Source organism: Phaethon aethereus, assembly GCF_964289735.1.
Source record: "Phaethon aethereus genome assembly, chromosome: 8".
In the NCBI taxonomy this organism is placed as follows: Eukaryota; Metazoa; Chordata; class Aves; order Phaethontiformes; family Phaethontidae; genus Phaethon; species Phaethon aethereus.
The window spans coordinates 11,950,484-11,976,358 of record NC_138584.1 but is presented as its reverse complement, the minus strand read 5'-3'; the positions used below and the strand labels follow the sequence as shown (position 1 = coordinate 11,976,358).

At 39.0% G+C, this 25,875-nt stretch overlaps 1 protein-coding gene across 1 annotated transcript; it reads right to left on the bottom strand.

Moving 5' to 3' along the window:
* Positions 1-3,975: 3,975 nt before the first annotated feature.
* Positions 3,976-25,770, bottom strand: SLC25A24 (solute carrier family 25 member 24; the record flags this gene model as incomplete). The annotated part of the gene is made up of 10 exons (XM_082003053.1): positions 3,976-4,653; positions 5,319-5,469; positions 6,591-6,758; positions 9,062-9,169; positions 10,342-10,494; positions 10,818-10,976; positions 13,602-13,713; positions 14,217-14,304; positions 14,819-14,945; positions 25,585-25,770. The coding sequence occupies 10 exons, from the start codon at positions 25,768-25,770 to the stop codon at positions 4,475-4,477; spliced, it is 1,431 nt and encodes a 476-aa protein (XP_081859179.1). The 3' UTR covers positions 3,976-4,474.
* Between the last annotated feature and the right edge of the window lie 105 nt (positions 25,771-25,875).

Here is a 25,875-nt window from a genome sequence, read left to right as displayed (position 1 = left end):
ACAAGTGCAGTTAGCTCAGGGGTTTGAAACGAGAGTAAAGAACAAAAGTCATCTCCACCTGGGCCTCTGAAGGCTAATTTGGGCATCAGGCAGGTCCACACCTAGCCTCACCTGGGTAGTAGAGCAGCACCTCTGCAGAAAGGAAAGCTGCCAAGTGGGTTTCAGTACACAGCGTGCACCGTGGCATTTCCACTAGCAAGCGTGCAAGACGGCTTGGGCCTGGACTGGTGCCTCTGTGAGGAATGCCACTGCTGCAGCCGCCGGAGCAGGCACACCCTGCCAGGAAGCCCACCACAGTCAAGAGGGGACAACACACTCTGGCAGCCCTGTGTTAAATTCCAAGCCATTTCTGCAGTGTTTTCTAACGTTAATGCTACTGAATAGCAGTCATGCCCTATATATATCTTGAAAGGAAAAAAAATAAAGCTTTTCCTTTCCCTTCTGGGCCTTTTATGTATAGGCCTATGCATAGGAAGAATCATTTGCTCAAAGGAACACCCCAGAAACGCTAAGAGTTGTTAGGGATCAGTTTGGATTTGGATGCACAATTCCTGAACCTCCTATTAACTTATTCATGATGCTATCTGATTTACATCTTCTTCGTGCCTCAGTTTCTTTAACCAAAGAAGGAGTAGCAAGTTGTACGGCAATATTTTTCACATGATCTACAGGCACGATCTTTGCAAACGTTTTGAAAAATATTAAACACCTAGCAAAAGATAAGATACAGAGGAAATGTGAAAGATTTTTCTGGACTGTAGGAATTTAGCAAGTTTCAGACTAAACTTTTTAAGACAAGGGACAAAAGTAGTCAGCAACCTACAGACCTGTCACCACTCATTTAAGGACTCAGAATGCATTATGGAAACACACTATTTCAACAGATTATGAAAAAACATTGGTGGAATAGACTTAAAAACTAAATGAACAAGCTTGAAGAAACAGTTGAGATAATTGCTTAGCATTCTATTTCCTTTGGCCAACACAAAACAAACTTCAAAATTATAGTAAAAATATTTTTATAAGGGACAGAAGTATGCTGTCCTAAACAGACTACCTGTTCATGTGTTTTTGCTGCCTCAGTGTTATTTTAACACAAACTGCACATAGTTGCAAGCAGCTAAAAATGATGGTACTACATGCACTGCAGATCTGAGCTGTTTCAAAAGCCAAACTTCATACATGCTGCATGTGTACTAACTCCTATACATCAAAAAAGCATCTTATCAGGACTAGTCTTATCAAAGACTGCAGAATTCAGTTTCCCAACAGGCTAACTTGAAAGCAGTATTTTAAATATCTGTGCTACATTTTGTAGCAGTTTAGACTTTCTTTTTGGAGGGGATGGGGGGACCATCTAACTGACATCTTTGAGAGCACACCTTACTACTTCATCACCGTGAGAGAGATCGTTCACAGCCCAGCTTTTCCAATTGCTGAGAATTTCCAGTCAAAAGCATCCTTGCCTTGAGTAGAATTGAAGATCAGATTGTTCATTTAGTCAGGAATCGCACACCAAGCATCTAGTCTTCCATTAGTTAAAAGGAAACTTCTAAATCTTATGTTACAAGAATGGTATTTGCAGGAATCAGAGGCAAGAAAAGTTACAATTATCTTTAACATTTGAAGGGTTGGTGTGAAAAACTCATAAGCAGTTGTCAAAGCTGGCTATCAAGCATGCTTTTAGTAGGACAGCCATACTACACATGCAGAGTAATTTAAGTCAATTACCTTGAAAACGTTTTCTACTGATCTTTTGACTAACAAGTAAGATTAATGTCAAAGCAAAATAAACATTAAGAATACATGCAAGTATGTTTGTCCTGATTATGAAGAGTTCTGTCACACAGCATACACAGAAGCAAATCATGGTGTAATACTGTTCAATGAACAAGCAGTAATATTAAACATTACATGATCTTCCACTAAGTGAAGAGACAGCTAGTGTTTTAAAATGGATGACAATCGACTAATCTCAAACTAGGTTTTCAAATATCAATGTAATAGCAAAGCATAGGCTAGCCTCAAACTTATTTTTAGATAAGTTACCTTCATTTTTTACCTTGAGTGTTACGCATGTAGTGCAATAAAGAAGTGTCATCTGCCTATCAGGCCAGGAAAAAAACATCAGCACACTCCAGCCAGATAAGGAACAAACATTTATTACAAACTGGTAGTTTTAGAGCTAAAAAGGTAAACGTATGTTTAAGAGACAAAGAATACACAATAGAACACAGTCATCATGAAGGCACATAATGAAAAATTAGATTTGAAAGACCACATCCTTTCAACATTTGAAAACATCATTACCACAATTTTCAATACTCCTAATGGCACTTGCACACTATAAACAAAATGGAGCAAATCTAGAAGACAGACACTGCTCATGTGTCAGTCAATGCTCAAGTCATCTCCACACCAGAAACACGCAATACATTTGCTCATTGGTCACAGTCAAACAAAATGATTGGGAACCATTCTCACAAATCCCACAAAGATATAAGAATGTTGGCAAAACCAAGAAACATTCAGATCAGAAAGGCATTGTACATATGGATGATTTGGATAGAATGACTTTTTGTTGTTTTTTTAAGAAGTGCAAAGTCCAAGGTTTCCCTAAAGGGAAGGCCAAAAGACACAGCTAAAGCTGCCATTTTCTCAAATCTGATAAAACAACATTTTATAATCCAAACGTTATGGAGCTGTTATATATCAGTTTATGGAGAATAAACACCAGCCATGGAAGCACTGAACACTGATTTACATCTGATTGCTGCTTGGAAAATATGGTCCAAATAGTCTTCTGTATGTGGAACAAGGGAGGTTCAGGCAGTTATTCGTGTTTGCTTGCTTATTTGTTTGTTTAAAAATAAAGTAAAAAGAGACACTCTTAATGACTTTACAGGAACAAAGTTCTTCCTTCAGTAATCCAATTTCAAGAAGTGGTCTAAGAAGAGTTGCTTTTAGAATGTCAAGGTAAGTATAAAGATAATCCCAAATTTACAAAGATTAAGACACCACATGTTGCAGAAAGCAGAAAAAGCATAAAAAAATGAGTTTGGCCATAATTGTTACTCTATTTCTGTGTTCAGGCCCGAAGGCACCTGAACTGCAGCACCACCACCACCCCCCCCAAAAAAAAGGAAGTCGCTCTGGGAAGTACTTGTACATGGAAATAACTACTTTGTACATTGAGGAAGTGCTGCTTTGTTTTTTGAGGGGGAGCTGTTTCTCAAGCACTAACAAGTTCTGATGGGCACCTCAGACCAGCAGTCCCATTTGGTCGGTTGGACAAATGGCTTCAGTATTTTACCCTCTGAATTTCACACACACTGCCAGCATGCACAGAAGACTGTGAGGGAAAGAGGATTTATTTCATGTGACAAACCTGTAAAACCTTTACATAATAATGCAATTCTTTATTGCCTAAAAGCACATAGTGGACTGTAGCCCTCTGAGTAAGGGAAAGAAGGGGGAGTCCAAAAAGAGAAGCATTTCTCTCCCCAAGGCAGCTATGATGACCTCCACTACTGGCTGTATTACAGTCACTATCAGCTTAATACTGGATCCTCCATCTCATTTTTAAACAGTAACTTGCACCTGGATGGAATGGATCTAGTAACCAAGTCTTTTCTGTTCCTTCATATTATGATCCTATAAAATGTGCAGCTGTAAACCAAAGCTTGTCATTGGTTTAGCATTTGTGTTAGAAAATTGTTAGCAAAGTGTTAGCATTTGCAAGTGCAATGAAAAGCGGGTCCAGTGAAGCAAATTATGAAAATCACTGATTGTACTACAAAAATACCGCGTAAATCCATCTGAGGTATTCTGATACCATGGAACAGCAGTTTCTCAGGCTCGTATTCTTTAAATAAAATTTAAAAAAAAGTTAGCCTGAAGATAAAGGTGATGGGCTATGTTTTAATGTGTTACTCCATCCTTGTCGGTATCTACGATGCTTTTTTTTTTCCCCCCACAAACTTAACATTAAGCCTTCAAAAATAACAAAAGTGCTTACTTCTAGGCATGCAAAATGTTGCCTGTGAATTGAGTATAGGCAGCATGACCAAACAAAAAGTCACTTTCAAATATTCAGTTTCAAGGCAGTATAAACTTCTCCTACCTTTGGTTTGATCCAAGCCAAATATACATTTAGAGAAGACAAGTTAAAAGAAGAAGCCAATAAGTAAAATATACATGATTTCCTGAAAATACAAGCATATTGTTGAATTAAAGATAGTTTCTTGATTTTTTTTTTTTTAAAAACTCAGTGACATTTTAAAGTGCAATATAGGTATCTGTTTAGAAATGGTGAATTAATATTTTAAAAAGTTTCTTCCCACTTGAGGGCAAAAGCAGAAGTTGCAGCATCTCTCCACAAAGCTCTCTCTCTGTGAGAGCAGATTACTTGAAAAATCATTTTTGTTCTGGTGTTTCCAACAACATTAGAAGCATCTCACCTTTTTCCTTCATTTCATGCTATTCCCAAATTCTGCTTCATTTTTTCATATACAACATAGCTGATGCTGACAGCTGGAAGCACTTTCATAAAATTAGGGGCTATGCCCCTATAAAGTCCTCGGATCCCCTCTGTAGCAATAATTCTTTGAAAGAGACTGACCATGTTTAGCTGTGGAGCTCCTTCCACTGAGGCTAGAACAAAAAGATAATGTGTTATACAACAGTTCTAGTAATATTAAAATTCTTAAGCAAGTATTAAACACCTGGGTGGTGAGCCTCTAGGGCCATTGATTAAAACTTGAGTCCTCACAGCAAGATCTCTTTAATCCCAGACATTTGAGAGATATCCATGTGTCTAAATCCCACTGAAAAGCATTATCGACAAATTCCTTTGGAAATCTAGGCTCCTATCTTTAAGTCTGAGCACAAAGCTCTCAAGCAAAAACCTCAGCTATTTAACTGACTTTATGAAATATCCTCCAAAGCAAACATTGCGGTCTACCTTCACAGGATGATGAGAGTCCTTTTCATTTTGTGTCTAAAATTTAGGAAACATTCTAACTCTTAGAAAAGTGCTCCCAGACTATGACAAGAGCTCTGTGGCTGGTAGTCTTGTATGGAATGTGGCGCGCTCAGCTCACAGAGCACCAGCGTCTGAAATGTTACATTTGAATTGAGTATGAGGAACAGTGTTGGGGGTAATAGGGAGAACAAAGCAACATTAAGAAGAATTTTCTGGATAAGTCCTTGTTTTTCCAAGCAGGATTTTTTTCTTCTCATGTTTCTGCTAGAGCTATCCCAAATGATACAATCTTTATGTGACCACACAGAAACGTTTTCAGTACAACAGGACTCACCTTGAGCCTGCATGCGTGTTCTGATAAGAGCAAGAGGGTAACTGGCTAATTGCCCACATGTGCTGGAAACAGTACCACATCCCAACAATACAAAAACACCTGGGTTAGCAGAGCTTGATGCATAGTGTTCCAGCCACGTACTCTTTAAGAGCTGCCAAGATAGAAAATTAAGTAAGTGATCTGCATTCAAGAAGGTAAACAAATATATCTTTATTCATAAACAAATCTTACGGGCTCAGTCCTGAAAAGCACCAATCTCACTATGCCAGTCCTACGTGCTTACTTTTAAAATGCACAGGTAAACACCTTAGCGTATGGTTAAGGACTTTAACCAGACTACAGTAGTTAGTGCCTAGAAGAGAAATCCTTAAAAAATGAAGCAGCAGGAACACTGCCCATGTTCTAGACCTGTTAAGACTTTGAGGGAAGGAGGAGGGGAACACGACTCAGCACCCCATGGGGTGCAACAAAAGCTCACACAGCTGTGCACATCACCCCATGCAGAAGCAAGGATGCAAACTGTAGAAAAGAACTTCCATAGTGCTTTGAAAACGTTTGTTCAAGCAATTCTGCTGATTACTACTGCAGTGTCACATAAAAATTTGCCTAGACTAGAAAAAAAAAAACTAGTCTGTGCATCTGAATTACTTAACACAGTTTGAAGTAACACCTAGCATCTAAGGTAGAGAAAACATTTTAATTGATGCTGATGTGTGTAAGAGGTGCCAGTTCCTCTTGAAAGGAGAGTGATGTTTCAAACTCCTTACAACAGCTATATGTCAGCCACAGAGAATTCTGGTGACATGCACAGACACACAAGGAATTCAGGTTACTATAATCCAATTATAAATCAGAGAAAAGGGCAAAACAATGTATAAGTGCAGGATAGGCAATACAATATGAATATCATATCAGGTGTTTAAGGCCCATATTTGCTATAGAACAGGTCTGTTCCAGTCCAACAGGGTTAGTTACGTATGCAAGCATGTTGTATTGCCAAGGTCTGTATAATCCTGCCTGATGAGTAGGTTTCTTGTTTGGTACTGTAAGGGCCCATCGGCACAGGCACTGCTCCAATAGGGGCAAACAAAGAAAAACATTAAATCTAGTAAAATTAGTGGAAATTCTCATTTGTCTATTTTAAACTGAAGGCAACTGTAATACTACAAGTGTACTAGAAATCTAATTAATGATACAGGTATTCGGAAGAATATTTACCTTTTTCATAAATTAACTAATGAAAACTACATGCATTCAGTGATCTAAACTCACCTCATAAACAGCAAGGTCAATGCCAGCATAAGGAATTATACCCAGAATATTAGGAATATAGCCTTTGTAGAAGGCCTTTACACCTTCTCTTTTTAAGATCTTCTTAGCACAGTCAAACATCCCAGAATATTGCCCTGTTTTACCCACAGCCAATCTGGTCTTTAAAACCTAAAGGGGAAAAAAATAGTAGCCTTAATTACATACCTATTTATTAAATCTCTCTGCTTATTCAATCAGATGGAACTGCTTTGCATTTTGGTACTTCAAATCTCCTTGTGATAACTACTGTTAAGGCTTTGTTAGCAGTAGACTTCTTCAGGTTTTATCATTAGTGCAAAGTAGCACCCTGTGTAAGAAACCTATAACTTTAGGACTATAGATTAGATTACGGTTTAAGAGATATTAGATTGATATTAGATTGATATTAGATTTTAGTTATCCTGACCAAATACTATCAGAGCTGCTTCAACAGGCCTGGAGTACGCTCTCAGCCTGCTCCTTGTACAGCCCCAAGCCAGGGCTGGTTTAAAACGCAGTTAAGCTAATCAAGTAGAGACAGTTTAAACAAAAGATGATTAATTAATAAAATGCAGGTGCTTAATTAGATAAAGAGATTGTAGGAATGGAAACTGTTTGTTTTAACTAAGTTTTTAATAGAACATCTTAAGGTCTTTCTCAGAATTATCCAAGGCGAAGATTAGTGCAAGAAGCAATAAAGACAACAATGACCCGAGGATGACTGTGAAACTGAAATAAGAATAGGAACTAGAGGAGAAGAATTCAGCTGAGACAGGGGATTGTGGTGGACTATAATAAATTATGTAGTTTTGCACTCAACCTTTCAGTTCTCCAATTTACAAAGACTTTGGACTTTAGGTAATGGGCTAGGAAAGGTATATAACCCGTATAGATGCTTTGATTATTTGCCATTCACTGCAGTGGTGGCCCAACTCTGAGTTGTTAATTAAGCAAACCTAGAGATACCCACGTCTGGTAAATTTGTTTCCTTGTACACACTCATACTACCACATGCTAGCTTACAAATTATTAGCCTTTTTAAATTGCATTTTAACTTTCTTTTTTTGACTAAAACAGGCAGATTTTTCATCAACTTGAAGGCAGCAGTGTGAGCAATATTTAAGCGAAGCATTAGCTACAGAACAAGTAAGAGCATTAACATACTAGCAGATCACACTTCTGATCTGGGAAGAGCAAAGCTTTATTAAGAAAATAATCTCTCAAAAAGCACAACACAGAGGTAGTTAAGGGATATAAAGATTTAGTCTCACTACTGTAACCTAGCATATGATTAATAATGCAAAGTCATCTCTCCAGCACCTTAGGACAAAGAAATTAGTAACAGTTTCCAAAAGAAACCACAGAGGGAGATTTCCCGAGCAAGAATTTGGCCTACTTTAAAGCCTCCTAAGACTGCAGCTTCCTCAGGAGTTTCCTGGCACTTTGCTTTCCTTTTACTTCAAAACACCCTAAAAAACACTTCTAGGACAGTATTATATCTTTGTTGGAAAGATCAGAGCATCTTATTGTAGAATAGTTCACCTGTCTCCACTGATGAGTGTAATGCAGATGATCTACATAACACTTCTGTTACTCTAACTTAACCCACCTCTGTACTCAGACTAGCGGCTCTAAGAGCAAGGATGCTCTTTAAAAAAGGGATCATTATCACTGTCAGCAATGAAAACAACTAAATTCTATTCCTACTGATACCCCTCCTACGAAAAAGGTATTTAAGTTTAATTTTCCATTACTTCCAAGTCTTGATGCTGGTATTGGTTTAATCCCAGACCCAACATATATTCCAGTTATTGCACAAGATAAACTTTCTGAGGAACCAGCAGTAAAGGAAGTACATCCTACTGCTATTTAAAAAAAGAAAGCAGGATGTGAAATAGCTACCCTAGAGCAGTTAATACATTAATGCTAGTTAAATTGCAACGTGTGTAGTACCCCATACAAATATGTCCCACAGAGGAAAGAGCAGCTAACCCACCCAGCCTCAGCTGCAGCTGTTACATTCTCCCTCCATACTGATTTCCTAATCGGACCCAGCTATCAATCATCATGCAACATCAGTTCTGCTGCAGACAAGACCATTCCTTGCTTACATACAGTGGGAAAAAGATTTATACCCAATTTAGAAAATACTTGAATATGTACTTAATTTTAAATGCTTTCTTGGATTATTTTTTCCCTGAACTAGGCTTTATTTAAACATTGCTTTAGACAATATTATACAGCCAAATATATAGAAAAATTATAAGGAACACAGTATATTCTAAAATGCCTGGGACTGGAATTCTGAAAGTAAGTCCAAGGTAAAAATAAATTAGGATATAAGAATACAGAGGAACTCCTACAATACCTTCAAGAGCAAAATGGGGTTTACTTTGGAAATGAACCAGACATTTGGCAGAGTCTCCAACGGAAGCAGATTCTCTGTTACTTACCTCCATGGGATAAATAGACGTTTGTGCTGTTGCTCCAGCCAAAGAACCAGATACAAATCTTTCAACAGTGCCCAACTTTCCATCATCCTTAGTGAGTATCTTCTTATACTGTATAGTTAAAAAACATAAAATAAACATCACATGCTTTTTTCAGAGTGGCAAGTGTTACTACGAGAGACAGGAGGACAGTACAAAATGTCTTTTCAAGCTGTACGTACTTTTTTCATTTATTTATAGTTACGTTTACTGAGCCAACAAATTTAGCACTATACTCACTGCAACTCTGTGGACAAAGATTCCCAAGAATGCAATAAATATCCCAGCCTGCAAGAATCCTTTACATTAAACACCTCATCCACCCATGGTACTGTCAGGTATCCTGCAAACAACCAACACAAGGGTACCCACACTACTGCCCCCGTATAACAGAAGAGGAACCTGACTCCCTTGCAGATCCAGTTCTTCTATCAGAGAATGAAAGATCAGCTAGCATGTTCACAGAGACACTTAGAGCTATACATACGCTCATTCAAGACAGGGACACCATCACGCAAGAACGTGCCATCAGCTCTCGAAAGGCAGAGCAAGAGTAAGGAATAATGTGCTCAAAGTTACTCTATGGCATCAAAAGCTGCTGATCAGTCTTGCAATATCCCAAAGTTCACTTGACTTTTTGTTGCTCTTATTTCATAGTTGTACAGAGATGTGCAATACGTTCACTTAGTCTTGCTTGAGGCACTAGCAAGCCCCACAAAGGACAAATAAAGATCATTTAACTACACCAGAACAGGAGTTCATTTTCCAAAGGAGGATTAGGCCTTAACATGATGCTTAAAGCTGATTCAGAGGTAAATATAACTCTGAAATCCAGGATGACGGCAACTTACATAGCACCATGATATTTGACTTAAACGGGATTCTTTTTAAGTTCAGCTAGCATAATGTGCTAAGTTTTTGCTTGTTGTCACTTCGAAGTAATAAACTGGATATTAATGCAGTACTCTCTATAAAGCTATGCAGACTGGAAGACAGTTTAAAATGTATTATAGATTTAGTTTATTTACAGTGCTTATAATACAATAGCAAAATCTGCCTAATACCAAGTATACTATTAACAGAATAAACAGACCATTTTAAATCTGAAAATCACTCTAAATTACTGTGACAAAATCCTCAACCATGATAAGAACTCCTCTGTAATACAACAGTGCAAATAACGAACAGTGGAGTGATACAGTATTTTATTTACCATTATTTTCATTTCTGATTTATCACCCTACCTGTTCATAAGCCCAGAACTTAATAGCTGTTTCAGGAGCTATTTTCACAACATTTACACCATTTCCTCTCCAGAGGGATCGGACACCACCTTCTTTCAACATTTGCTTAAAACCACTGGCTATATTCATTTTGTTTGATTTTGAACCATGAACCTAAAAAAAACCCAAAGTCACAGTAAAGAACACTGCTCTGATTAGATTGTAAAACTCATCACCCAAGTATTAAATTGCTTAAATATATCAACTAGCAAAAAAACATCCACTATTGAAAAAACAACTTTAGTGGCACAAGTACTGTAATAATTTGTTTACATTTTTGCCAATATGACTATGGAAAAGAAAAATTTTATGAGCATAAAATATAACTAGACTTCCAGAATTTAGATATTTTATTTGGCCATCAGTTTTCCATAACAACTTCCTAAAAATTGAAGTGATACACTAGAAACTAAGAAGTTCCTGAGCATTGCACCCACCTGCATCATTACTTTAAGGCGATCTAACGGTGCTGTACCTGTTCGAGAGACAGCACCAGCCACTCCTCCTGCCAACAGCTGTTTCCACCACTGTCCAGTCTTTTTCTCTTCCTCTGTGAACTCATCTGGAACAGTCAAACTATCTCCTATATCCAACACCTATTAGAATCCAAAGCAAAGACATGCAAATAACTATCTCATTCCATCACCTCAATTTTATCAACAGTACTAATTCCGAATTAGCCTACCACCTGAGAATATGTAAATAAAATGCTAGCTAAAAATAAAAAATCTTTAATTTACATTCTGTAATTAACTTGTTATGGATTGCTATTGCTATTCAATGAATAGCAACTTCTAATGACTTCTGCATAGATATTGAGCAGTAACACCACAGACCCACCATTTCAAAGACTGCACCATCATCATTAAAAATTATGACAAATTTCTGCCTTGAGTATGGCCCAAACAAAGACATTCTGTCATGATCGGTAGACCTTTACAGTCAGCACTAAAGCTCAAATGCTTATATGTTGCAGCTAACCTTTCACCGGACAACCTTCTGAGATTAGTTTGGTAATCTCCTAAGGATGCTAACAAGAGATTTCTCTCTCATGGTAATTTATTCACACATATGTGGGATTTCCCCTCTGCCCCCCAATATTTTCAAGTAGCATTTTTATAGCTGATATATTGGAACATTCTATTTCTGGTAACTGCTGTGTATTGTCTTACAAAATGGGAAGTTTGACTAATGCTTTACATATTCTTATCAGTTACATTGAAAGACATATTAATGACTCTTTTCAGCTATAAAAGTTTGAAATTTCATTAAGAGGTGCATGTTTCTATTACTATTCAATACTATACAAATTCAAAGAACATAGGCTTTAGCAATAATGCCGTCCAAGATACAAGACTATGGAATCTCACATATCACTTACACAGTCTCTGCTCTTCATGTAATTTATAACCAGGATATATGAGGAAAAAAATACACTGTAGATAATGCAAAGCCAATATTATGCATAAATGAAACCAAAAAAGAAGCAAAAATGTTTTAATAACTGATAAATACTGACCAGAAAGCATGTTAACAGATCAACTTTTTTAAATTACTGTTGATTTTAATTGTAGACACTCCATCCCTAATTTATGCTGTGTTCCCTACCTGTTAAGTAGGCAGAATACTGTCATTTGGAACACAACAATTGCAGGATGCAGATTATAGATATAGCCACAAGACAAACAGGTTAAGCACCAACTATTCTGGATATTGAACACAGAACAGATTAATTGGAAAATCCTTTCATCCTTCTGACATTCATGGTTTCCATGAGCAGCTCAACTACAGGGCGTCATCAAAAGATCAGTCAGAACTCTCAAAATATAAATTCAATGTTGTCAGAGATATTATGCATATCTACTAGTGTTTAAACCTTGGGTCTACTGAGCCCTAAACACAACTAAGAAAAAAAGCTAAATTTGAGGGTGTTCGTAATAGAAAGGCCACAGCTACCAACTCAGAATAATTCTACACTAATGCAGCTATCTGCTTGGAAGAGCCTGACGGCAATTACAATTTTACAATAAAAACAAAATTGGAAGAGCTGTTGATGCCAACCAGGCATGTGAGGTCTCACATCTGCTCTTATCTGAAACACCAGCTGTGTTGCTGTATAACTGGATTTTGCTTGCTGTGATAACTGGGTCATCAGTTGACTGCAAGACTGGAAGATCACAAGAGACTTCTAAAATTGTTTCTTGGGGGTAAATAATGACATTCCATAATAATAAAAAAATAGATCTTGTGTTAATAACAGCAATACAAAGCATTTTATTAAAGCAATGGGGGTTTTTTCCCACTAAGCTAGCTGGGACCGGGACTGTTTGATCTCATAGCAGTGCTTCAAGTGTTTTCTTCAGCAAACAAGGAGCTAACTCCCTTTTGGCAAGCATTTCTGAACTGAGGTTGTGCAGTGTGAAATACTCAAAGCTTTCAGATCTCATAAATTGTTTATTATGGAAATGCTGACTAATCCCTGAAGACATAAATGGTCTCACTATATTCAAAGAAATCTGTCTTTACCTAACTTTATAGAGTACTCCAATAATCTATAGGAAGAATATTTATCAAACCGGACTGCTATTGGGTTACTTACCTTATTAATTTGTTCTTAAAAGTCAGTCACTGAGGTGGCAAGAACTCCATTCAATAGTAACTTAGAAAAATTTATCTGCACAGTGGATAGCCCATTGCTGTATAGTCTGTCATTCTTAAATGAAATTCTATAGCACAAAAGAGTGTGCACAGAAAATCATCACTAATGACACGAGTGATTTTATAATGACAATGTTACTACATAAATGCAAATAGTGAACTAATTTCAGCATAAGAAACAGTTAAAATGTTTCTATAACTTGTTTCAACACATCAAAAGCACTGAACATAAGAATGTACCATAATGTGAAAAGAAAAAGGTTTAATACTGTGGTGGTTATCTTTCTGTGGAATATCTCCAAAGGAAGAAAAGGATTCCTCCCTAAGAATTACTGATAATTATTGGCAAAATTTAGATGAAGTTCTTTGTTCAGAAGAAAGTTACATGACGCTACCCTGCTTGTAAATGGGAGAACACAAAGTGAAAAGGAAAATCAAACAATCTTAAATACAAGTATGCTTGAAATATAACAGCTGTGAAGCTGTTATACTCAATATTGCAAATGAACCCAGCAGAGATGAACTTAAGAGCTGCACTAAGTTAAAAGAGAAGTTGAACTTACAGTGGAATGTTTCCAATATCGAATTATTTCCTCAATGTCTGTAGCTGGGTTAAACATAAAATGATCTCTCCACTCATTCCAGTCTACTGTCATTGTCCCGTCAGCATCAATACTGAAAAGCAATTGAACAAAACTACATAAGGACATTGTAGCAGGGATGGGGTTTTGTTCTGTTTTGTTGATTCCACACACCCCCCCCCCCCTTTTTTTTTTTTTTTAAAATATTGGCCATCATATCAGTGACAACTGACTGTAAAGTCCATATGAAGACTTCAAGGCTGAATCTGTCACGGCCTTTCAATACTATGCTTTCTTTATCCAAGTGCATCTGGTATATTCCATTTAAAAATATAATATAATGCTTCATTCTATCAACAACATTTACAGGGAAATGACATACCAATCTCCTCCCAGAACCAGATACTCAAATGGTGACTAGACTTACTATTGCACAAGAACAGGTGGCGTATGTGAGAATTTCTATAAAGGCACCACTGAAGGTACCAACACCTTTCAAAGCTGTAATCCCATTTATCCTATTTTCTGAATTATAAATATATAATAATTAACAATACAAAGAAGCATAAAACACTTTAAGAAATAATAATTCCTGACCTTTGCAGGATCTTTTCTGCCTGTTTTTCTGAAATGCTTATACCCAATATCTTGAGGGACTGGACAACTTCTGATGCTTCAATTTTCCCTTGAAACATGAAAAGAAAGACGATACTTGTTTAAAACACAGAGCTTAGTACACTCAGTACCTTGGAGCTCACTAAGTTCCATTGTAACACCTACAAAAGAGCAAACATAATTTAAAATCAATTTAAACACAGATTATGTATTTTGATTGCCTACTACGAGGACTGAGCGAAGTACATTAAAATCATGCAACCAAACGAGATGCAAACATTCAGTGAGTTAAAAACTATTTTATCTTTAATAGATACTTAGAAACTTCCTTATAGTTTCTCCATCTGGGGAACAAAAAGACCCAGATCAATGGACCTGGAAGATAATAAAAAGAAAAGAGACTATAATCATTTATTATTTCAACCTATAGTAAACTATAATTATGATCCTACTAAGGAAAAGAAGCAGGGGTTCCATAGTCACAAATTTTTGTCTGCAGTTTAGACAAAGAATATATATGAAGATAACTTTTAATGCAGTTTCTTCAAACAATGTTTTAACAAATAAAATAAATGGAGGCATACCATCATTGTTTTTGTCCAGGCTCTTAAATGCCAGTTTCATCTTTTTCTCATGATCTTTAAGATACTGCATAAACTCTTCAAAATCTAGCTGTCCGTCCTGGTTAGTATCTCCAGCTTTAAAAATTTTCTGTTGAGAGAAAATTCAGCATTTGACTTTTCCAAATTACAGCAGGCCATAAAGCAACAGCAGCATGGCACAGCCCTGACTAAGAAAAGCATCATATTGGTCACTTTGGGAGTCAAAACAGGAAAACACCTAAGTGTATACTTCAGAGCTATATTTTGTTTTCAGAATTTAACACACACTCAGCATAAAGAGATAAAACACTCGGCAAAGTTAGATTTAAGAAAGCATTATTTATTATTTGCATAAAATTTTCCCATTCAAACATTTTAAGGTTTCTTACCAGCACTCAAAAGTTACACCTACAGGTATCAATTTGTGGTGGAGGAGATGGGGGACAGGATGAAATCATGAAAGAGAACAACTTTAAAAGCCTGTGACTTTCCTGGTTATACATGAAATTTGTCAATATGTCAGTAAAATTGAACAAATACTGTCTTAACTGTCCTCTTTAATCCAGTGGTCTATTAATTATGAATTATAAAGATAAAAATACAAATAGCAATTAACTATTTAACTGTTGACAAAAAAAAATACAAAGGTCTTTCCTGACTAGCACTTCTACCCCCTTAGGGTTTGAGGAGGCTTCAAACTGAAGCCCTGACAAAAATTTAAAACAAACAACAGACTTGTAACAAATAGAACCACAGTTATCTTCCATTTTTGCATGTATTTCCTAGTAACTGTCCTGCAGATAAGAAACATTACATGTAAAATTAACTACAAGTTGAATGCATGGCATACAGTTGGAGCACTGCAGGAAACAAGCCTGAAATACAGCCTAGGCATATACAGCTATACAAAATACAGCTTCTCAACAAAGGGCCAGAATACTTTACCATTTTTGTGTGTGAAAACATACTTTTTTCAAAAAGCAAACTGCAGCAGCCCCCCCTCCAACCATCAGCCAGTAACTGCTGAGGCCTGTCTTCAAAGGCAAAGCCCCGCAAAAAGCAAAGCCCAGGCTAGCCCTGGAGCTCTGCAGGGGTTACAGGCTTGGGCTTTTCTCAAGGGCCCCACAGCAAGGGCTGCTCCACACACGGAGGGCTGCAGAGAGAGCAACGGGGCAGAGGAGACGCAAGGCCCACAGCACACCGCCACAGCCGCTTTCCATCTGCTCCCACACTTCCACGGCGCTGCCATTGCCTCTGGCAGGACGCGCAGGAAGTGGGCAGGGAAACCTACCCCAAAACCCTGCTCTAGAACACAAGGTTTAAGGGGAAATTACGTCTCATCTCTTCCTTTGGGCATCAGTCCCTGTGGTTTCCCTCAATGTGTGAAATCCTACAGGAGCAGCACTCCGTGCAAGACAGACAGGAGACCAACCTGACAGCACAATCTCTTCGTTACTTTGCAGTAAGTTTCAGAGCACTTCAGGGTACACATAAAGCACATGCCAAAAATTGTTCCAAATATCTTCTACTTTGCAGGCTGCCTTGAGCAACTGTAGTTTCTGAATAAAGTAACTCTCGACAAGATTTGCACGGCTGTTCTAATCTGCAAAATCTGGTTTTAATCGTTTTGTTTGCTCCACTGTAATTAGTAGAAGTCCTCAAAAGACCAAAGTCCAACAAGTTCTAGCCTACAGAAACTAAACATAAAGGAAGTTGAAAATGCTGGTATATTTGTTGCAGGTGTCTGAAAAAAATTGAAGACATCTGAATACATTCGTGTTGCCTCCTTTATCTTTCCTATCCCTGTACTAAAAGAGATGTACTTTCATGTTTAATCTCAAAAAAACCAAAATTCATAAGATTATCATAGATTTCTCAATGGAAGGGAAGATGACGATGTGATACTACACAGTGAAATAAGCAGCAAATTATTTACCTCCCGTAATACAGCAAGTTATGCACAATAGTGTCAACTCAAATTAGCGCACACTCAGATAAAGGTGTTTGGTATCAGCTTAGAAAAATAGTGTTCTTAGTATACTCCTAAATTCAGCTTGATTGGAATTTCTAGTAATAATCTGTCAACAAAAATATACTCATCAATTCAGTTTCATGCCCTTGCCAATATGGTTAGGGCTGTTCAGAATTTCCCATTACGAAAAAAAATAGTTTACATTTATTGAAGTTTATGGAGGCGTTCCCAACCATGACCTTCTAACAAGAAATTAAGAAAGGCTAATAGATTAATAATTTTTAAAATAATTTTTAAAAAAACAAAACAAATACCACAATTAAAAACTACTCTGGCCAGAAAAGAGTCTCCCCCTCAAAGACACTTCAACCTCAACCCATCTAGTACTCCACGCATGGCTCCTTGTACTGCAGGATCTGAGTGCTGGACTCCCACAAACTACTGAGAACAGTCATACACACACTCTGAGTGAATTCTAATCAACACAAATTGTTGCTATTCCTTACTGCTATCTGAACTACACAAACGAAAATGCAGAACAAGGGAAGTGCTGTTCTGGCTCAGAAATATGACAAAACTTTAACTAAATTCTAATTACAAAACCTCCACTGCTGAGAATGACATGAGCCAAACGGAAATTCCTAGGAGGTTTAGAGAACTGGCAATTAGCGTGTGTGAAGGGGGGCACTTTTCATTTCATCTGCCAAATGAGCGGATTTTATATTGCAACAACTAAAAGGATAAGCACAAACATACTCTTCATTCCCTACTTTTGTTCTTACAGTTATTTTCCAGACTTCAAGCCAGTCTCGGCCACTATCAGCGCAGCAGAACAGAAGCGACCGGGAAAAAAAGTATGCTTTTCCTCAGCAGGCACATGCATTTTTCTCACATTACAAGAAGTTCATACAAACAAAAGCCCCTTGCTAGATAGCAATGTAATATAGAAATGTAATAGTTATGCGGGTGTTAAAAGTTTCAGATTAAAACCAGTAATTTTCAAGTTAGTGGAACAAACAGAAATGCTGAAAGGAGCTTGCCTTCCACTTGGAGGGCAGAAACTCCCTCAGGCCCGGGAAGGGTATACGCCATGGGCATAGCCAGCAGGAAAACACGTACTTGATTCTGTGGGGAGCCTGGCACACTAACTCCCAGGTACAAACTGCCCATTCACAGCATCAAATAGTAATTCAGGTTGGAAGGAACCTCTGGAGGCCATCGAGCACAACCCTGGCTCAAAGCATGTCGTATTAGATCAGGTTGCACGAGACCACAACCAATTGAGTCTTGGCCATCTCCAAGGATGGAAATTCCACAGCCTCCCCAGGCAACCTGTTCCAACATTCAATCACCCTCACTTCAGTTCAACAGGGAATCTAACTCTGCTGTTCTGCATTTAATATGCTGTCAGATTTTGCATAGTTGCAACTACTTGTCTCTGTGCCACTTCCTGGTTCACCAACTTCTCTGATGGAGAACTGGACGCATTTTAAAACAGGCATGCTGACAACAATAGAGCAGGAACCAACTAGATGCCAGTCCTTGCTTGGAAGTCCTGGGAAACAATGTTCAGTGTGCCTGACTCGTAAAACCTGCCATTTCTTGTTACAGATTTACTGTGGGATCACCTCACCTTTATGTAGGCCCAGCCCCAAGAGGAAAATGTTTATTTTTCAAGGTGTGCCATTTCTTTTCTCATTGTTTAAAAACTTTAACCCCAAGCAATAAAGAAAATTCACTCGATTAAAAGAAATGGTGACCACGTAAAGAATTACTAATTACTGATAGATATAGGAAGGCTGTTTAGATGACCTTTCTTATTAATGGCCCTTCACACATAACTACAATGCTCCTGTGCTGACCTATTTGGTCATGACACTGCTGCCTTTTTCTTTTCTCCCCCACCCCTTTTTTTTTTTTTAATTTCTGCTACTTTTGTTCTTTCTCTACTGTATATTTTGTTAATACAGCTGCTTTCAAAGACCTGCACAGCAAGGAAACACCCATGTGAAAGGCCACAAGTAGACTGAAACACTGAAGAATCTTATTTTTACATTTCTGACTTATGTAAAGCACATTGCAGTGTTGAATACCTACTCCTCCAGAAGTCCCCTGTATTTGGTGTGGAAACCTAAGCCAGCAGGTCTGTTGAAAAAAAACAAATCAGAAAACTTACAGACAGGCTTTATATATACCTAAAAATCCTGACGCCCTGCAAGTAAGTGGTCTGATGAATTCTTAAGATTACTCTGTGCCAAAGTTATGAGCTTTAACACATTCACAGCTACAACGTAAAGACAGGGAATGCAATACACTAGAAATCTTAATGCTTTTATGTAGAACTTTATTTTAAATTCACAGTTTAATTTTTATATTACTTAGTATCATGATTTGTATATAGTGCATAAGCCTTCACATTCTGGTTACAAAACTGAATTGTGTGTGAAAGGCAGGGCTGCTTGGTACAAATGATTACCAATCATCTATTCATTAGCTTGTTATTTCAGCTAATTTAGAGAACGTAAAGAATATTTAAAAGGAAGTGATCCATCAAGAAGTTAATGGGTGTTTCTGGCTTCCTATCGTGCTACCTACAAGACGCAGGTAAAAAACCAACACTTAAAGACATGTAATTGGTGCAATTAGTAATTCATTGCTCTGTAATCTATGACTAGAGTTCCAAAGGGCACAGTTACAAATACTGGATAGAAAAAACACCAGCACCACAGTAAGAACAGCATCATGTCTTCGGGCATTCACAAATTTCACATTTTCTTTGTAAACCAGAGGTACTATATATAAAACCAATCATGATATTCCCTTCTCCTCTTCTCCCCTCTTTCTATTCTTTCTCCCTTCACCTCCGAAATAATTAGTGCCAGTCATTCACATAGCTCTGCATTCTACAACTTTAAGTTATTAGACTGTAATCTTACAGGAAGCCAAATTCAGTCACAGCTCAAGTATACGCAACTCCTCTCTCTTTACTGGGTACGTAATCCTACAATACTAAAAACAAATGTTGTCCTTTTTCTACCTACATCTGCCAAGACTACATAAATTTATGACACACAATGATAACTCAAAAATCAGTACTAAAGATTATTAAAATCAGTCTTGTCAAACTGCATCAGTTGGGAGATAAGTCCAACATAAAAGGGAAGGGCCTGAGGATGTGTTCACAAAACATTATACCCCAACCAGTGAGTCCATGTAACACACTAACAAAGTAGACTGCCACTTAACCTCCAGAAATCCAACACAACACTGTATCTTGAGCAAAACAGTAATTTGCACTGCTTCCAAAGACCTCCCCACTTGTTCAAATGCTGCATTCATATTTATCCGCTTCCCTCACAAAAGATACTAACAATACATAAAGAGTACCCCAGCAGACTTTTTACACCTTCCACAGACAGACATTAACAGAGCCCCCCACTCCTGTACAGCAGACTTGCACCCTTGGCAGTAGCAGAGATGTTGCTATCAGCTGCCGAGCTTCCCCTTCCCGTTCTTTGTCCTGAGCACCACTCTCCCCTGCAACAGCAAAGCACTAGCAGTGGTCTTCTCACTGGTCCATTTCAGGCAACAGAATCTCTATAAAATGAGCCTAAAAAGGAAGAGATGCAAGTCGCGAGTATGCTCTCCAACATGCCTTGCAGAAGCTGCTCCCTCAGGACCTGGATAAACTCTCTCAAGTCATAGCTATGAATTAGATTCCAAGAATCTGAAACAGCATAAATGGGAGATGCAAACTATCCCTTGCACCTTCATTCATCATTCCTTGCAAGTTACACTGGTATTTTTGACTTTGAACATACTTGGTAGACTTTTTCCATTAAATAAGACTACTCTGCTACAGAGGCATCCCCACCTTAGAGTCATCTTAAAAGATTTACCAGTTTACCTTGTTTGTCTACCTGGGACACACTGCTGTCTCAAGACAGGGATTTAGCAAAGCATTTCAACATGCAGTTGAGAGATCTTCCAGGCATGGGGGTTCCCATATTTGGTGCCTGGCATTCTTGCACTTTGCAGCAACAAGAGGAAGAATTAATCATTCATTGTATCCTGTCACTGTTCAGGAAAAAACCTATCAAGTTCGTATTAAAAAAATTCATTTTATCTCCCTGGATGCTTAAAGTGTTATGAAAACACACTTATATTCATCTTGCTCTTTTATATGGAAACTTGGAGACTACAGCACGTATCAGTTAAAAGCTTTTGAAGTTGTACACATTGAAATGAAAATGACTTACATGTTTACTTAGAGCTGAAGTCAGATATATTACTGAAGATGTTTGTGGTATTTCACAATTAAGTCCCCATAATCAGACATAATCATAACACCTATTGTGGTCTGAAAAGCAAAGTTTAAAAGAACTAAGTAGTTCCAGTTTTCCACAATCACATGGTGTGACATCTGTTTTGGTAAAGAGTTGAAGATGTCAGTCTACTCTTTACCTACAGTACCAGTTTTTGGTATACTGTTAAGGTGAGAGACAGCTTCATTTCACATAAGAATGACACACAGACATCAAAGCGCTGAAGCTTATGAGACTGTGAATCTGCATATCACATATAATAATTTCTAAGAGTAGATATTGTGTGATCGAAAATGCCCATGTTTCTTCTAAGAAGTTGCCAAAGTAACTAGAGCTTTTTGTATGTTTCTAGTCAAGCTACAATATAATGAAGAGGCTTCAGTGAAGGTTGTCTACTAGCCCTCTAGTTTTGCCATGTAAGGGAAGTTACAAAATAAAGAAAAGCACAAAAATCTTAATACACGGTGCAGAAATATTCAAGGACATATTTAGCTCAGTCACTAAACAAATATGTGCTTTCTGGACTAGGAACAGCTACGATAAGTTTCAAGCTCTGAGGCACTATCTAGCTGTAGTTTTTAAAGGCCTGAGAAAAGCACAGAAGGAAACAATACACACCTGGCCCTGTTCTCACCCGACCTCCCACACTGAGATGTGGCACTGTAACACAGCACAGGGGCCTGCCTTGCTTGACGGAATTCTGAATTTTCTTTGGCTTAAACACAGCAACACGCTTCAAGTGTTCTGAGTATTTATAGGCTTCGTTGGACTAAAATTTTCATAAACACAGTCAATTACTCTAAACAGACCATATTCTGATTGCTGAGAATTTAGTCTCATCGGGCCCTGTTTCCACCAAACAAAGGTGTCTCATCGCACTGTGTCTTCATCTAAAGGAACTTTAAAGTAGCCAAAAACTTATGTCAAAACCTTACAGAGAGTCAGTCTAAATAAGATCATTATATTGTTTCCACAATGTAGTAGTTCATTTCAATAACATCCTTCTACTCCTAGCTCCAGGACTCAATGTATAAATAGTACCTGAATTTGAATGCTTGGCTGTTCCTACTGCAAACCGAAGATTCAAACACAGGGTTCGCCTCCTACAGGTTTACTGTAAGGATTGATTGCAACAGAAGGAAAGGGTGAACAAAAATAGTACTTCATATAACCACTCACACCATTTATGGTACTCCCGCCTAAGAGACCCATGGCATTCTGAAGACACAGGATGAGATCATTTGAGATCTGATCCCAGCATCTATTTTGTGTCTCTACAGGACAAGTCCACTAATCAATGTAACTGTACAATAGCTGTTAATGTTGCTTACAGAGCACCATTTGAAACTGTCACCACACTTGAATTCCTTCTTCACAGGTCTTGACATATGTCAGGAACCTTTTGTAAAGCTTTACAAAATTACCCATTCCTGGTGGGTAATACACTACAATTTAAAACAGGAGTCATCCTGGCAGCCTCTAAGCAGCACACATATCAGATTTTCCACTGGTTTACTTTTGTCTGTCAGATACTGACAGGAGGCAGGTCAAGTAGAACACCAAGTCACGAGCTTCTGTCAAGCTACGATGTGTTGCTATGGAGAAAAAATTATTCTTCCTTAGAGGGACATGCAACCTACCTCCAAAGCTTACCACATGGTTTCACATCGATTCTCATTTCTACAATGTTACTTCATCTAAAAGCGTGTCTCATCATACATTAAACATTAATAAAACCGCCAAGACAACTGATGAAAGGTGAAATAAAAAGAGCTTACCAGTAGTCTATTACTCAAATGGATAGCAGCTTTGTATCTTTTAAAGACATGCATATTCCTTCTAAAGAATTCATTTCAAGAGGAGAGAGGAAAGTAACACTAATAGCACAAACACTAATTTATACCCTGAAGATGACAACTTAGGATGAGCCAACTGACTTTGCAGTGAAACACAGTAACACTCACATGGTCCCTTACCAGGCATTAACCAGGAAGCAGCTGTGCCCCCAGAAGTACAGTGACCAACACTCCCGTGTACATGGATTACATCCCATGCAACAGAAGCCAGCCCTGCAAGAGTATTTTTGGAAACCTAACCCAAACCTGCATCTAGAACACACCAATAGTGCAACGTCTAAGACCCAAACCCAGCCATGAGGCACTGAAGCCTACTCTGCTTTAGGATACCTCAGGGTCTGCCCACCCCATACTGCCACTATGTTGGCAGGGTTGAGCAGTTCAGCAGCTAACACTTTGCTACATTGTGTAATATTTCCACACCTCATTTCCTTACTCATTAGTTATTGGTAATTATAAGACTACTTCTGCCTCTCCCAACACAAATATGTTTTAATATCTGACTTCATTAATAAAATGCCTTTTCAGCAAGTAGTAAAAGGACATCTTACTGAATTCAGCATCACTTTAGAGCTTAATGTGAAGTAAGTGGGAGAAGGCAGCTTTGAGCTGCAAAAAGGTACAGGAAGCAGATTAGCTACGTAAAGACAGGAAAGAAGCTGGAGGCGAGTCTTACTGAGAGTCTCTTATTATAACACGTCTAGTTATTAACAGTATATAACTAGTTTCTAGTCCAAACTGTGCCCACCATTAAGTTTAAAATGGTGAGCGTATAGAAGTTTCAGCACACTCCAATTCTTTCACCCCACTCAAATGTGCAACATGACTCATGGCTTATCTTGTTTACTCTGTGTTTCTTAAGCAACTACGGCAGCCAGTTCCTGCTCTCCATTACACCCAGGTAAGTCAAGCTTATCTCTATTGATTTCATGGGTTTCACTTCCAGTTTATCCTGTAGCAACTGAGAAGAATTTGACAGATACTCAGATGTGCACTATTAATGAAAGGCATCACACTGATCTTGAGAAAGAACTTGGAACTTCAATTCTAAGTTCCTCAAAACTTAAGCAGCATGCCACTTGTGTCTCAAGGCTTTCAGTTGATTACACGGGAGGACCACCTCGTCAAATGCCAGAAAATCAACTGGTCAACTGCTTCCCTGTTGTTCAATGTAAGTAAAAACCCCAAATTGTTACAGTGAAACTGGTACAACAGGTTTTCAACAATGTGTATATAATGTGCGAATGAAGTTCACAACTAGCATGTTCTTAACACGGACAACTCTCATGGACAGGCAAACAAGCCAAACTGTCCCTCCTTTTATACACCAAAAGCTGAGAACACAAAATACGCTTATTGTAAAGATGATTTTGACCAGAAGCAATATTGAAGTGAAAGCGTGCTTTCATTTATACTCTCACATAAGCGTCATTCAACTCAAGAGGCCTGCTGGATACTTTTCCCTTAAGTATATGAGATGGAAAATTAGGTATACCAAAAAGAGGTAAAATAGAGACCAAACGAGACCGTGGGAAAGAATTGGCAGAGTGTCCCACGATTAGTAGAAGGTCACTGAAACTGAATTATTGACCCAACGTATCTCTTATCACTGCAGTCAAAATTTAAATTCACTTTCCTGAACCTCCTTCAGAAACTATGCTATGGAATGCCATCCAAGCATTCTTTATACAGAAATGAACAGGACTGTTAACAGTAATAGCTCCAGCTGAGATCTCAGCTGTACCTGTTCAGCCTAACTGAACCTATGCATGCCTTTTCAGCACAGACTTGCCGTACCGCGCAAATACTTAGGCCTACAGAATTGCATATTAAACGATTTTATATTCTGATCCCTGAGGATTACTGAAAAAACAACTAGGAAAGAGAAGTTTCTCAGATTTGCTAGCATAACTCAGCATTGCGCTGGAACACTTGATGACGCAAGTTTTACTGACTTGTGAGGTCACAACATTGTTATACAGATTTACTTACCTGCTGCCCAAAGCAAGCCTTCATTTATTCTGACCTATATTATGCAAAGGTGGCGTGACAGCCAAAAGCTGTACATTGCCATCCTTCCTCGTGCTGGAGGAGGAATATGCTATCAAATATCACACAAACAAAGAGTCAAAGGAAGTCAAAAGTCGGCACATGACGAATAAACCCGGCCGTGCCCACTTGGCAACAGAAGCGCCAACAGCCCTGCTGATAATGGCGTTCGCACGCGGGATCCTTCGTTCATAACCCTGAGACGTGCCTGCACCATCCGGCGCTGGAGCAGGCACGGCGGCCTCGGGAATCAAAAAGACAGGCCCGGGGCCGACTCCATCCAGGGGCGGCCCAAAGCCCCGGATGCGGCTCCCGGCTCTGGAGCAGCCCCCGCCGCCGCAGCCCCGCGGCCATCGGGGCTGAGCCGCAGCCGGGCAGCGCCCCATCCCTCACGGGGCGGGGCGGCCAGGCCGCGCCTCGCCCTCCCCACGGCCGCGGGCTGCCGGAGAGAGGCCGCTCGCGAGCGGCTGCTACTCCGGGGGGCAGCGCCCGGGTGGAGCGGCTGAAGACCGGGGAAGGGCCGCCGCGCCCCCGGCCCACCCTTACCTCCTCCGCCTCTTTTCCCAGGGGGATGCCCATAGCCCGGAGGCCGATCTGGAGCTCGGCAATATCCACCCTCCCATCTTCGTTGAGGTCCAGCTTCCTGAAAAGGTTGGCGTACCGGGAGTCACCATCCCTACTCCCGTCGCAGGCGACCGCCGGCAACGCGAAGCCTCGCAGGAGCTGCAACATGGCGGGGGCGGTGCGGGACAGGCAGAGGGACGCTCGCCCCTCGGTTCCGAGCGGGCTGAGGCGCGGACGGGAGTAACCGCCTGCGCTGGCTGCCGACGCCCGCAG